At 34.1% G+C, this 16411-nt stretch overlaps 1 protein-coding gene across 1 annotated transcript in view; it reads right to left on the bottom strand.

Moving 5' to 3' along the window:
* Positions 1 to 16411, bottom strand: part of ITPR2 (inositol 1,4,5-trisphosphate receptor type 2) — a 521149-nt gene that overhangs the window by 30687 nt on the left and 474051 nt on the right. Inside the window, exon 55 of the mRNA XM_051963211.1 lies at positions 16085 to 16245. Within this exon, the coding sequence (XP_051819171.1) occupies positions 16085 to 16245 (161 nt within the window). The remainder of the gene's footprint in view (positions 1 to 16084; positions 16246 to 16411) is intronic.

The raw sequence follows: 16411 nt of genomic DNA, 5'->3' as shown, positions 1-16411 counted from the left end.
AAAATTATGATCAAAATTTCAGTCAGCTTGCCTTATTCTTCTCCTTCTCAAACCCATTGTCACAAATCTTTTTTTAATGTTTTTTTACATCCATCTCTTTTTTCCATTTCCACTGCCACAACCATGGTCCAGATCCTTATCATGTGGATTTTTATCATAATTTTCTATTTGATCTCCTTAAATCAGATTTCTCCTCATCTTACCATATTTTGTACATTTTTAGATTAATACTCCTGAAGCATCATTCTTACTAAGTATCAAAATCAAAAACTTTTCCTCTCCTGACTCCCTATAGGAGAAGCTCAAGCTCCATAACTGGCCTTCTACAAGTTTAATTCCAATCTGCAAGTCTTAACATTTTCTTTTAGAGCTCTAGGCTCCAATTCAGGCAAGAAGCTATTTTCATAATCTACCAAACATAGTCTACATGCATTTCAATCTGAAATCAACTTAATTGGTTAAAAAAAAAAAATGTATTAAGCACGTGTTACGTACAAAGAGACTATGCTAGCTAATAGGTATTACAAGATGAAAAATGATGGCATCTTTTACACTAATTGACTTATGGTCTAGTAAGAGTTGATATATACAAATAACTTTAATAAAATTTGAATTGTGAAAAATGGATACAATTACAACAAATTTAGTAAAGTGTGATGAGAAATTTAGGGCTGAAGTGATTTTCGTCTAAGTGGTATTAGGGAGAAATCAATTGAGTCTTCATGTGTGACTAAGATATAAGTACATTCAGGCCATGCAAATGTACATAGATAAAAAATGTGCCTCCTTTAAATTCCTTAGATTTATGTCATAGGTTGCAACCATGCTCTCTTTATGTAATTACTGAATAAAGAACTGTAGAAAATTGAGTAGGATGACAATAATCAGATGGACACAATAGGCAAATTATTTTGGTTATAGTGTGAAGAACATTTTGGAAAGGAAAGCATCTAGATTCAGGGAAGCTAATTATAAAGTTATTAAAATATTCCAGGTAAGAAGGAGGTGCTAGTGACAGAATGATAACATTATATATAATGTTTTGTAAGTAACATTAAATATGAGTTCACTAAGGAACAGAATACAAAAAAAGAAAAGAAGACTGAGCACATACTTGTTGTTTGTCTTTTGTTTTGCAGAGGACCAATGCATCAAAGGGTGAAATCTTGACTTATTGGTGAATTGGATTTAAATGAGAAAAAGTTGCACAAAATCATCAGCCTCACTTTCTCTTCCTGTGTCATCAAAGACCAATGGCAAAAGAAAAGTCAAGATGGTCTGAGATGCAGTGAATGACTATGGTGTCTTTGCTGATTGCTAAGCTCTAAGTGATCCACAGTGCCTGCTCCATCTGCCTTCATGATCACTGGAGCAAAATGTTCTCATCTGCCCATTCCACAGAGGGAAGTCTTCACCTGCTTGGGATCAACAACCCTTAACAGCGATAGATTTGGGGTTCATCAGTCACTCTCAATCTAGTTTAGCCCATCTGCTGATATGGTTTACCAGGGTGTGGCTGCTGCACATGCTAGAGTTTCTTAGAGCCACAGGTGAGAGTTGGGGTGCCAAGTAAACAACAAAAATGTTAGCATTCTGGTCCCAAATCCAATTATCAAAGGAGCTGGAAGAATGAAGAGGGATCAATGAGGGAAGAGTCAGAATGTGGGGGAAAGAATCAGGAAAGATCAGTATGATGAAAGTTATGGATCAAGTATAAATGAAGATGGGATGAATTGCTAAGAAAAGGTCAAAGAGCATGTGGAATTTTTAAAAAGACCATTTGACAGTAAAAAGTTACTTGAAGAATAGTTTTGGCAGAATGATAGGAAAAGAAGTCAGATTGGAAGGGATTAAGGAGTGAGGGAAATATAATCAAATGAAAGTAGTAAAAGGAGTTTCCTTTTCCAAATTTTCTAAGAATATTCATCTCCCCATTCCCAGAAATGCTATGTGAACCATCTTTTTACATTCTGAATATAACTTGCCCTGTATATATTTATTTATATGTTGTCTCCCCTCATTAAATTTAAGTTTCTTGAGGACAGGGACTTTCTTTTGCTTCTTTTTGTAATCCTAGTGCTTAACCTCGTTCTTGGCACAAAGTTAGCACTTGATGAATGTTTACTGATTGATTGATCTATGTCCATCCAAATCTTAGTGCTTAATCCTTTTATTATTATCCTTCCATGTGAATATCCATCCATACTGCAAACATCTTGAGAACAGCTTTTTTTCTAGTCTTCTTTGTATTACTCACAGAATGTATTATTACCATAATGGATATATTATGTGTTTAGTGAATAATTGTTCATCAGATTTATTCCAATGAATAATATTGGTCCCTAGGTACAGAAGATGAAATATATATCCTTCTGGGTAGAAAAGTGGAAGACTATTAGGAGTGTTGCATATGTAATCACACATGACTATTTCCTGAGTTGGTTCTGATAAATTATCTTGTTTTGGTACAAGAAAGGGTTCAATGTGAGTAAAAAGTGGTATGTTAGGAAATAATTGTGATACAGCCCCCACCCAAAATAGGAAATTAATTTTTAAATTGCTGAATGAATTATAGCACAACTTAGTTTCTTCACCTTTATGAAAAATGTCCCATACACATGTACACATAGACCTATCCATTAACTATCAATTTTTACTTTTAGCTTGTTTCATACTTTTTCTTATACTTTAATTTTTTTTGTTATCATTGCTGGGCCCAGGTATTTCAGTGCTAAGAAGAAAAAGTTCTCTCAATTTGATGTAATCTTCTGGCCCCAAAGACAGAGTCATCTAATTATATATCTGTCATTACTATGTCTTTTTATAAAATTATATTTTTCTAACTGAATTGGATGCTGTTGAAAGCTGCTCCACCATCAGCTCTGGAAACAGAAATTCTCCAGAAGCTCCCAAAACAGAGAAAGCCCCAAAGCAGGAGAAATTTCCGAATTCCCTTTGAGTCATGTAACTTACCTGATTTTAGAGGCTCTGCCTCCAGATCGGAGAGCAAAATTTGAACTCTGATGGTCAGAAACAATGAGTTATAATCATATGGACAACAAACAGATCACTGAAATTTAAAAGTTTATATTCAAACAATTGTCATTTTACAAAAGACATGCCAATGAAAAATATGAAAATATGAAGAATGGGTTTTTTATGTGTTTGGTCACTTCTGATACATAGGTCACATTTTATTTTTTTAAAGCTGTTTTTTTTTAAATAATTTATTTTAAGGTTATACATGGACATTAATTTTAAAATACATATTTTTTTATGAATCATGTTGTAAGAAAAAGATCAGAACAAAAGGGAAAAACCACAAGAGAAAAAAAAGAAAAGAATAGTGAATATAGCATATGTTGATTTATATTCAGTTTCCATATAGGTCATGTTTTAAAATACATGTATCAATTTATTTTTATATGTATTTTAATGAAATGGAGACATTATTATAGTTAGAAAATTCATTAATTAATATACTTCTTTTTAAAAAGAATATCTGGTTATTTTATATCAAGTTCAATATATATTCAATACTATATGTCCATAAGACAATATTTTACTTTTACTAGCTCATAATCAAGTACTATTAATATTATTTTCTTAATGTCATAAAAATGAGGAAATTAAGGCTGTGTCTATGTTATATTGTTAAGTTTTGAAGACAAGATTCAAACCCAGGTCTTCTTTTTTCCAAATCCAGCATTTACTTTATTATGCCACACCATTCGCTTTCTTTAAAAAAAAAAAAATTCTTCTAGCAATATCATTTATTCAATAGATATATTGCATGCTGGACTTGAAATCAGAAGAACTAGATTTAATTCCTGGAGCTGCTACTTGTTATTTGTGTTATCATGAAGAAGTCATTCAATTCTCTATGCTTTGGTTTCTCAGCTGCAAAATGAGAGAGATATTAGGTATGATACTTATCTTAATGGGTTATTGTGAAATATTGTGAAATTTACTTTATAAATTATAGAATATTTGATAAATGTGCACAAATGAATACAGATGCTTACTGTACTTTTATCACATTGTTGTAAACAGAGGCAGTAAGAAAAGGAGGTAAAGAAACTTACAGTAAATAAATTCCCTTTTTAAATGCCCACAAACCACTTATTAAATCATATGCTCTAGGATTTTATCAGGAAAAACATTTCCCAATACTTATCTATTCTCTATAGCAACTCAAATCACAGCTGCCAGTTCTTTGTAGAAGCGACATAGTATATTAATATATTTAACATGTATTGGTCATCCTCCCATGAACAAAAGGTTTGGCAATTGTCAATGCTGTAAAATTACCCATGCATATAACTTGTAAATAAAAAGCTATTAAAAATAAAAATAAATAAATAAATAAAAGGAAAAAAAGAAGTAACAATGTATTTAAAAACAATACTGGGTTTGGTGTCAAAGAAGATGGAATTGAATCTCAGCTGTGCCACTAATTAGTTGTATGCTCTTGGAAAATCATGAGAAAATCATTTGCTATTAGTTTTCTCATCTGCAAAAAAGTTGGTGTTGGACTGTCCACTCGTGATTATATAATTCTGTTGTAGGAAGCAGTTTGTTTAGGCATTTAGTATATATAGGTGTTCTCAGTATCTTTTTTTTTTCTTGAATTCCATATTAACAACTTTTGTTCTAGTGTTTTATATCGTTACTGAAACAAAAAGCTTCCTCTTGCTCAGTGGCTCCAACATCACTTTCTACAGAAAGTACCACATAACATATATATGTATTTATGTATGTATATGTATGTGTATATATATATATATATATGTATATGCACACATATATACATTATATATGCACATATATATTCTTTATTCTCCATGTCATATTCTTTCCCTTCAACCTCCTGATATCAGTAATTCTTGGGATTTTTCCATATTAACATTTTTCTTTGATTTTCCATTGACATAAAATTAGCATTTTTGAGAGAACTCCTTATTATCTTTGACTACATGCAGTATGAAGTGCTGGGACCAGTATCGACAGATTCAATGTACTTCTGCTATATTCTTCTTGCTGAATTTTGAAGGAAATTATTTTGGATAACCAATGAATTGGGGGAGATCCAGACTTCCCCATCTTTTTTTAAGTCTTGAGGTTTGAAACTTCAGTTTCTGGAAGGACATTGCTGATAAGGAGTGAGAACTTTCTTCTTCAGACCCAAGTAGAGTAGCCACTGTGCTCTGCTCTGACTTGAATGGGATATAAATTCTTTAAATAAACTGTATGTGGTGGAAAGGGAAGGATACTTAGAAATAGATGGAATAATTAAAGTTCAGGTCCAGCTCCTTATGGTAATAATTCATCCTGTCATTAATTATTAACCAATCAGGGTTGATTTTCTTCTTCTTCTCCTTTTTTTTTTTTTTAATAGCTTTTTATTTACAAGTTATATGTATGGGTAATTTTACAGCATTGACAATTGCCAAACTTTTTGTTCCCAATTTTTCCCCTCCTTCCCCCACCCCCTCTCCTAGATGGCAGGATGTAAGTAGATGTTAAATATATTGAAGTATAAATTAGATACACAATAAGTATACATGACCAAACCGTAATTTTTGCTGTACAAAAAGAATTGGACTCTGAAATATTGTACAATTAGCCTGTGAAGGAAATCCAACATGCAGGCAGGCGAAAATATAGGGATTGGGAATTCAATGTAATGGTTCTTAGTCATCTCCCAGAGTTCTTTCGCTGGGTGTAGCTGGTTCAGTTCATTACTGCTCTATTGGAACTGATTTGGTTCATCTCATTGCTGAGGAGGATGGCCAGGTCCATCATAATTGATCATCATATAGTATGTTGTTGAAGTATATAATTCTCTTCTGGCCCTGCTCGTTTCACTCAGCATCAGTTTGTGTAAGTCTCTCCAGGCCTTTCTGAAATCATCCTGTTGGTCATTCTTACTGAATAATAATATTCCATAATATTCATATACCACAATTTATTCCGCCATTCTCCAACTGATGGGCAGCCACTCAGTTTCCAGTTTCTGGCCATTACAAAGAGGGCTGCCACAAACATTTTGGCATATACAGGTCCCTTTCCCTTCTTTAGTATCTCTTTGGGATATCAGCCCAGTAGTAGCGCTGCTTTTTGAGCATAGTTCCAAATTGCTCTTCAGAAATCAGGGTTAATTTTCACAGGTTGGGGAGGGAGGGAAACACCTATTCTTCACAGGATACATCAACTATGAGCATGCCACCCTGAAGGTCTTCCATTTAAGAGAAATGGCCAAATGATCATTGTTTTGTTAATAAACATTCTAGTTGAGTGGGAAAAAGGTGAAGAACTTACAGATCAAGCACATATTGATCAGGGACTGTTAGCTAAAGCCTTAAAGGCCTCAGTTTAGGAAGCATGTGATTTTAGATAAGGCCTGGACTATATTCCATTGTTCAAAGGAGGATGCGCGGTGAGAAAGCTATACATCACCTTGTTTACTACATTCCACTGATCAAATAGGGAAATAGAGCTTATGTGACCAATCACACCATAAAGAGGGTGGGATTTGGGGGGTTCTTTGTCTGAAATGTATAAAAACTGTGAATATTTTCAAGGGAGTGGCTCTCTCTTGCTATGAAATTTGGCTCACAGACCAGGATGGGGTTCGCTTCTCGAGATTCTAATAAATAATTCTACTTTTTATGCGTGATCTGAGTAGTCAATTTGGGTAGGTCTCTTTTTGTCCCAAATATAGTCTAGTGATAAATCAGTCAATTGGGCAAAATGCTTAGATTGTTTATTTTCAGAAGTTCCTGTAGACAAAATTATATATTGATTTTGTTCTGCTGGCCCTTCCTTCTTGCTAAGGACAGGACTAGATGTAAGCCTAGAATGTGTACATAGAAAGAGACTGAGGAATGAGGAAGAAACTATTTAAATAATGAGGAACGTTAGTCAGGATGTGGTCAGCATGGACATTTGAGGATAAACAAGAGAAAACAATTATCAAAATTGCCTAAAGCTATTTTCTTATGCTGTGACTATGGTCACACATATGACTCTAAAGAGATGCAGGCTCCTGAAGGCACTGCTGAATATACAGTGGACATAAAAATAGAGTGACTCAAGTTGGGACACAGGAATGACTGAATAATAATAATTAATAATAATAATTATTATTATTAATAAAGAGGGGACCCCGAAACTCTAAAAATCCTTGAAGGAGAAAATTTCCTTCAGCACTGCCTCAGTGAGAGACTGCCCCAGGGATCAGATAATCTAGGTGGGGCTGGTTGAGTCTAGAGAAAGAGAATTCCAACCCTATTCAAATATAGATCTTCCATTCAATTCAACTCAAGCTGTACTCTGGCCCCATCAAGAGCAACCCCCAGCTCTAGCCAACTTGAGCTGTCCCAGCCCCCACTAAGACATTCAATATAAAAGAGCCAAACTAAAACCCTGTTTTTGCAGAAGTTTCAAATATGACAGCTATACCATGCTTGGGATACCAAAGGCCTCTGTCCACTGGAATGCTCTTTTCCAGTGTTACCCTCTCTTTATCCTCACCTTTTTACCTAACCAGACTTTATGTGTCTATGTCAGGATTTCGAACCTTACTTCCAATCCCCCTAATAAACCTCTTTTATCAATCTAGGTTTTCGGGTCTGGAAATTCTTTTACAGAGAACCTCTGTACCACCAGAAGGGAGTCCCCAAAACTCCCTACCCTTGCACCGAATCCCAAGGGGTTACAGAGGAGCCAAACCCCTCCATTTGGTTTCCTGAATCCCAAACCTGCCACTAGACCTTATGACCACCAGAAGCCCTAATCTCATTTTGGTTCCCTAAATCTTAACCTTATCATTTACACTTAACTTGGAACGTGGTGGTTGCTCTCAAGAAGGAGGTGGTGGGCAAATGGGTCCCCTACATCATTCTCACACACATATACATGCAGGCATATATATTGGATCACATATTAATTATACATACATATACACATACATATATGTGTGTGTGTCTCATGTTTGTATGTGTATTTATTCCCTTAGGAAAGTTGGACTATGAGTAGATAGGCCTTGGGGGATACTTTATAGTTATATAATCATGTTGAATAAATTTTTATACACTACATTCCTAGATATATCACATGATATATGTGATCTCTTTCCTTTCCTGCACTACCCCCACCCCTCCAAAAATAGGTAGAATTTCCAAGAGGGAACCAGCTCTATGAAACACAAAAAGCTTGATATTTTATCAACTGGACCTTTGATGTTGGATGGGAATATATAATCAATAGAATGAGTATGAGATTGTCAGCTAATATTCCTCAACCTTATTAGGGTAAAGTTGTTAGTGGTTGAACACATTTGGACATCATAAATTTAGAGTTATACACAATCTGGAAGGTTGTTTCATGAGGAAACTGAGACCACAAGAGGTTGCCCAAAGTAATATAGATTACTAATTTGCAGAATTGGAATTTGAACCCAGATTTTTTTGATTCCATAATCATTGTCCACTACACCATGATGCTCTTGCTAATCTATCTTTATATTTCCAAGGAAATTAGTCTGTCAGCAAGACCTATGAGATTACTTAATACAATAGTGTTATTTCATTGTAATTATTCTTTAAACTAATTACTCATAATGAGATATGGGTTATGTCAATCTTTTTAAAATCATTAAATAAAAGTTGTGTGGCTTTACGGGATATATTACTCCTTCCCACAACTTGCATTTTGATGGCATCTGTTATCCTTTGGAAGAAAGCCAAACTTTCAGAGTAAATGTATCTGTCTTAACAATGTGAACATTATTATTCCAGAAAGCCAACTGAGATTTGTACAAGATCTTACGGTAATGACCAGAACTGGGAAACAAAATTTTTTCCTTATAGCAGCAGGATAAATTCTTTTTATTAAAGTTATGAGAATCGCAGATATGAATATCCCTTTATAAATTTAAAATAAATATTTTAGGATAGATCTTTGTTTCTAAGAGGCTACAAAATGCACAACAGAAACAATTCTTCTTACTCTGAATATTCAGTGATAGGACAGATAGATCAGGATAACCCTATGTTACTGTGTATCATTACATTCACATGATTTAAGTTTTATTTATCAAAATTGAGCTTGGAAAGGACCATGTCCAATATATTCATACTTCCACACATCATAGGATACCTGGTACCTTTCAGAGTGGTAAACTTACTGGTGAGAGATTACTTTTCCATTTTAGAATACTCAGACAGCATTTTAAAAAATAATTCCTTTCTTCTGTGGTAGAAACTGCAGCAACACAAATCCTTGGCTGTGATTTGTTTTTACCTAGAGCGCAGGGAGCAATGGAAAGAATACTCTCTCTGGAGTCATAGATCTCACTTCTTAACCCCTTCTGGATATGGAATATAGCAATTGCTTATGCATCTGACAAAGATTCTGTCTTTTTGGAAACTAGAGCTACAAAAAATTTCCCCCAAAAGTTCTTGACACCGAAGTCCTTTGGCACAGTCAAATGGCTCAAAATCAGTTAAAAAAAATTTTTTTTCCAGTAAAAATATCATTTTAAAAGATGTATTACCATCTGATTTCCTATACAGTATCCTAAGAACCATAGGCCCTTTCTATCTGATTTGCCAATGAAACTTTATGTATGTGTGGTCTTTTCCATTAGAGTATGAGCTACTTAAGAATGGGTATTGTCATTCTTTTATATTTGTATTTCCAGAATTTAGCACATAAGTACATAAAAACCAATCAACCAACAAGGATCTACTATATTCCAGGCACTATGCTAATCACTAGGAATATAAGTACAAAGAATGAAACAATCCCTTTTCCCACCTTACATTCTAATAGGGAAACAAGTACATCTAGAAATGCAAATAGCACAAATACAAGGTGAATAAATATAAATAAAGACCAAGTAGTTAACTACACGATTCTTTGGAAAGAAGAACATTAGTAGGGGGATCAGGAAAGGATTCCTGAAGAAAATGGCATCTAAATTGCATCATAAAGGAAGAGAGGAACATTCTGGGGAGATGAGGATGGAATGCATTACAGGCATTTAAGGGTAGCTGCTGCAAAGAGACAGGAGACAAAGTGTTGTGAATGAGAAACAGAGATAGTTAGTTGAATGAATAGCAAAATGTGGGATAGGGAGTAATATATAATAAGAATGCAAAGATAGGTTGGAACCATACTGTATATAACTTTAAAAGCTAAACAGAGGAATTTTATCCTAAAGTCATTAAGTCATTTTATTTGGTTGAGTAGAGAAATAACATGATCAGATATTCCTTTAAGGAAAATTACTTTGTTAGCAGTACATAGAATAGGGTTTAGTGGTGAGAGACTTGTGACAAGGAGACCAATTAGGAGGCTAAGCTAGGTTAGTTAGATCAGGGAGACATTATACAAATAGTAATGGCAAGATTTAGTAAAAATATTGGACGTGGGATGGAAGAGAAACAATTGCTGAGAATAATGCTGAGATTATAAAGCCAAGATACTAGAAAGATGAAGTTGCCATTCTTCCAGGCTGAAGGCATGACATTAGACAAAAACAATGAAATTTTGGAGGGAAAGATAATGAGCTCAGTTTTAGACACATTGTGTTTATGGTGTTTCTAAGATATGCATTGTTAAATATCCAATTTGTGATGCTTTTTTAAAAATTCCTTTGTTACTACTTGGGTCACTTAACTTCCTTGAGTCTCAGTTTCCTCAGCTGTAAAACCATACAATTAGAGTAGAAGACCCCGATGTCTCTTCTAGTTTTAAATGTATGATCTTATGATGTATTCAAGTATGCCTTGAATTCAAAAGAGCTCTGAGTAAAACTAAACAACTTATGCAACACTGCCATGATGGAAACATGGATTTTTGCATGAGTTTTGGTTGCTACTACCTTTTAATATAAAGTTTCTGGAAAGAATGTCTTCATGTCATGGAAGAGAATATGACTTTCAAGTAAGTATCAGAATTAAACTAGCATTACTCATTAGCTAAAAAGTATAAGTCCTTTAGAAAATAAAAATAACAAAAAAAATAAATTTTACTATGTTCATTTCCCCCATTTTTGGCCTTAGTTTCTAAATAGCTACTTCCCTACCTAGCTGGGCCTCTTCATTATAATTTACCTAGTCCTTTTCTGAAAGGACCTTTAGACTTTTCTTTGGAAACATCACAAAAGTTTTGGTGGGGTTTCTTCAGTCTCTCTTTTGAAAACAGAAAGTGTATTGGAATAATTTTAGTCCTGGGGAGAAGATTCATGTTTCCATTTGGCTCTGTAAAAACATCTCTGCCATTTAAGTTAATCTCTTTCCTTCCTATTATCATAAAGTGATCTGTTCTTGCCTATCCAATACCAGGAAAGCAGGAATGAAAATCTGTACTCTAACTATAGAGTATTTAGGGGTCCTCAAACTATGGCCCGTGGGTCAGATGGGGCAGCTGAGGATGTTTATCCCCCTCACCCAGGGCTATGAAGTTTCTTTATTTAAAGGCCCACAAAACAAAGTTTTTGTTTTTACTATAGTCCAGCCCTCCAACAGTCTGAGGAACAGTGAACTGTTCCCTCTTTTTTAAAAAGTTTAAGGACCCCTGCCAGCTCAGTAGGCTTTTGAAAGGCCCTTTTTGTTTTTTTATTTTTTTGCTGAGGCAATTGGGGTTAAGTGACTTGCCCAGGATCACACAACTAGAAAGTGTTAAGTGTCTGAAGCCAGATTTGAACTCAGGTCCTCCTGACTTCAGGGCTGGTGCTGTATTCACTGCATCATCTAGCTGCCCTGAAAGGTCCTTTTTATATAAATATATAATATACATTGTTTGTTGATTTGTTGTTTTAATGGATATAAATGTTAAGGGTTAACATACTATGGATTCCTTGGGTATTGAGGTTTTAATAAGCTAATGAATTAATCCAAATGCCTCTTTTTATATAAGTAAACTAAGATTCACAGAGTTGAAATGCCTTTCTTAAAACTTAGATTTTGAATCTAGACTCAGATTTTCTTGATACAATTCAATGTTCTTTCTACTATATCACACCATCTTAAAGCTTCTAATTCATCAGATACCAACCTTTATATCATTTTTTTGTCAGGGCAGCTAATTAACTATCCAGCTTATACTTTTTCTATTTTATCTCCCCATGAATTTTGAAAATACAACTTTGGAAAATCTCTTATTTTCCTACTAAAAGGCATTATACTTTAATGATATCAGTGGGAGAATAGAAGTTAGGAGAAAAAGGGTCAGTTTTGGGTTCTGCCACTGACTTGTAGTACTTGTCTCCCTTAATCACTTTTTCACAGACATAAAATTGAATTAGAAAGTTGGTATTTGCTTCCATAAAAAAAAAAAAACACATAGTAACACATACACTTAAAACAGGAAATTAAATTTAAAAGTAAAATAATTCTAGCAACAGATTGAGCAACAAAGTCTCTAGCTAGAAGCTCAAGGAACTCCTAATATAATGTAGAAAGTGAAGAAATGATATATTGATTTCTTGATCCAACTTTAGTATGATAATATGATCTCTTCCTTAAAGTATAAATGGCTTTTAAAAAAATCTTATAAAGTTCTTAGTTCTTTAAATTAGATTTTAGTGGAATATTGAGGAGTTATGTAATTATGCCCAATTATATAATTAGTATAAATTATAAAATATAATCAGATTACTTAATTTCATAATTGTGACATACAATACTGAAGAAATTATCATAGCAAAAGGTGATAATGGGTACTGCATGTGCAGCACAAATCTCCAAAAATTTTGTATCTTTTATGAACCAAAATATTTTCCTCTCCAAAAGTTATGACCTGAAAATATGGCTTAACTAAAAAAAATTGCTTTGTGGTTGCAGAATTACAAAAGAACATCTGGAAAATTGTTGATTCTTTTTGCTCCTTATGTAAGATAAAGGGAATAGGTAAATGAGTCTCTTTTTAACTTAATTAAATAGGAAATTGTCTTCAGTATAAAAGATCCTGACTGACATTGGTAATATGATATTCATCTTCAAAAAGACAGTAGAGTTCAAGCTCTTCATAATACACTTTAGGAAATGGGCTAAGAAATAGTATGGTGACTTGCTCAGAGACAAGGAGCTAGCAAGTTGGAAAGTTAGGACTTACTCCAAGGTCCTTATTCAGTTCCAAACCCAATTCTCTTTACAATATATTGGTCATTTTCTTATTCACCTGTTCATGTAACAACTGCATGTACAACACTATTCTAAGCAGAGAAGGAAATATATATCAGTATTACTACAATGATCCCTGACATTCAGGATCTTACAATCTAGTACAAAAGATATAGGTACATAGTATATTACATACATATACATGTACATATTTAGACAGCAATTTGAAAAAGATCTAAGTAGACTGTAAGCTCAAGAAGAGTTAGCTCTATAGTATGACACACACAAAATCTTAAATGATGTTGGATTGCATTTAGAGAAGAATAACATCCAGGGATAGGAAAGGTTAGTCCCACTGTACTATGCCCTGGTTATATCACCACCAGTGTACTGCATTCAGTTCAGGAAGGATTGTAGTAAACTTGGGAGGATTTAGAAAAGAGGATCCAGCATATTAAAGGAAATAGTCTTGACTCTATAACATATAAGGCTAAACTGAAAGAATTAAAGCTATTTAGCCTAAAATAAAGAGCATGATAAATATCCAAATGGTTGTCCTATAGAAGAGGGATCAACCTTTTTCTATCTGGCCCCAAGAGGTGAAACCTAGAAGCAGTGAATAGACATTGCAAAAAGACATGTTTATGCTCTTTGTAAGGAAAAAACTTGCTTCCAACTAGAGCTAACTTAAAGTAGAACTGCTGCCTTGGAAGGCAGTGGGTTCCCACATTGGAAGGAGCTTAAAGAGTAAGTTATTATTTTTTGATTATGAGTTAGACAACATCCCAAAAATTGTTACAAACTAATGTTACAGACTTTATCCAAAGAGAAAAAAGATGGAATAGTAGATAGATGGAAGAGAATCAACAAATAAATCAATAAAGCATTAATTAAGTGCCTACTATGTGCCAGACTCAATGCTAGAAGCTGGAGGTTCAAATACAAAACTGAAACAATCTCTATTCTAAGTAACTAGTGGAAATGAGAAAGACTATTTTTCTTTGGCAGGGATCTATGAAAAGGCCTAAGCATGCTTCTAGGCAGATAGGAAGGAGCCAACTGAAAGAGAAAAATTAAAGATGCATGAATGAGAAAGGATGGCTACTGAAGCAAGGTTATAAAGGTTGTAGTAGAGAGAAGTGGTAGCATGACAGCCATTAGTGAGATTAGCTTTAGTGAGGAAAAGTAATATCTTTTCTCTTCCCATAGGAAAGGTAGAAGGAGGGGGTGGGGAGGGAAGGAGGGAATGCTGCTGCTAAGTTTGGGGGAATGCAAAAGGAGAACTAAAGAAGTTTATGTCAAATGGTTTTAATATTAACAGTAAAAGAGGCTAAGAAAAAAAAAATGATCCTATATTTCTCTAGCTCTAGAGCTGTGGTCTCCGAAAATATCTTAAGTTCATCTCAGAAAAATATCCTATCTTAATTTCAATTAATAGAGAGGAGATAGACATTTTGGTTTCGAGTTTGAAAGCAAGAAAACCATGCTTTGAAAATTCTGTTAATTTTTCAGGCCCTGTGGTTCAGAGTTCTTACCATTAGGGCTAATGTAAAATGCATTAGTGTATTTTATCAGAAAATTCCAATTCCCAGAGCCAAAAGATTACTATATTTCCATGAATATTAATGTGGAAGCTAGTATAAATATTCATCATTATACAATTATATTGTTAGAGTTAGAAGAAACTTTAGATATTAATTTATAAAACCCTGCAATTTTACAGATGAAGAAACTGAGGCCCTAAGAACTAAAGGATTTGGTTATGGTCAGGCAGCAAAGCAGTAGCAGGATAAAGACTAAAAGCCCAAGTCTCTTGAATTCCAGCTCAGTAATACACTAACAAAGCATAAAATTCAAATAATTGGGAAAGGGAGACGTGTGAAATTCCCAAAACTTGGCATGTTGTTGCCTTTCTGATTTCTCTAATACAGGCACAATCATCTCCTAAGAACTATTTAAGCTTTCTTGTTTTTCCTTCATCTAACTCCCTGAAAGTTGTATCAGAAGATATAGTTTTAATTTTTCATTCATGCCTCCATTAAAAACAGAAGTTTACCTGTTGGTAAATTAGAGCACTGCTTCCCCAAATTACTTTGTATATGTAACTCAGTACCCAACCTCATTTGCATAAAGCTTTCCTCTGACTTATCATCTGCTCTAATAGAATGAAGAATTAAAAATGAGTAATACAAACAGCAGTTGAAAAGCTCAAAGGCAGACAATATCAGAAAAGACTTGGGCAAAAGGATGCAATAAAGTTGCATGAAGCACTGAAAGAATCAAAAGATTTGACCACAGTCATAGTCAGCTGGTCTTGGTCAGAGTTGGGGCTTGCTTGAAGGTCTTTATGACACCAAGGCAGGCCCTCTGTTCACTCTATCATGCTGCCTATTGTTTATATACAACATGGTATTGTCAGTGAGCCAGCTTTAGAATCAAGATGACCTGGGTTCCCCAGCTCTGACATATACTGTGAGGTCATTTATCCCAGACAAGTCACTTAACCTCTCAATGCTCTAGCAGTCTCTAAGACTTCTCTAATTCTCTAGCTTCTCTAAGACTTATAAGTAGCAGACAAGGTACCAATCAATATCGTTTGAGGCATTTTCCTCTCTATACCAAAGTAACTACAAGTCCACTGCCTATCCTATACTGATGCATGTAAATATATTTTTTCATGTGAATGTCAACTTCTGGAGGGCAAGGACTGTTTCTTTTTCATCTCTGTATCCCAAGTTCTAGTACAGCAATACTATGCTTACTAAAAACTTGTTGGTGGGGTAATATTAAAATAATTAATACTGGCATTCCTTATGTATTAACAATCCCATTTCAAACTTTTCAGTGACCATTTCTAGAATCTTTCCATGTTGAAAATAGAGGTGGGCAAAATCTGAAGTCATTATAAAAGAAAACAGCCATTAATATTCAAAAAAATTTTGATGACTTACCGCAATCATTTGAGCTACATAACTTTCAGGTCCAGTGTATTCTGTTGGGTCTTTAACTTTCACCAGAACTATGAAGTATAAATAATGCCACATATTGTGTTCTGACTTAATGTGCTCCTCAAATGATACTGTTTTATTATCAAACTTGTCTCTTTCAAGTCCTGAAAAATGCACAAAACATGAAAAATGGATAACCTATAATTTAAGCAACATAACTCTTATAAATAAAAAATTGTGAAATATATGTACATTTAATTACCCTAATTAAAAGCAATGTAATCATCTTTATTCATTTAGCACTTTAAGGTTTACAACTTTAGAGTAAGT

This window comes from Antechinus flavipes, chromosome 5 (assembly GCF_016432865.1).
Source record: "Antechinus flavipes isolate AdamAnt ecotype Samford, QLD, Australia chromosome 5, AdamAnt_v2, whole genome shotgun sequence".
Classification (NCBI taxonomy): domain Eukaryota; kingdom Metazoa; phylum Chordata; class Mammalia; order Dasyuromorphia; family Dasyuridae; genus Antechinus; species Antechinus flavipes.
Note: the sequence above shows the minus strand (reverse complement) of the source record. Positions and strands in the feature narration are given on the sequence as shown.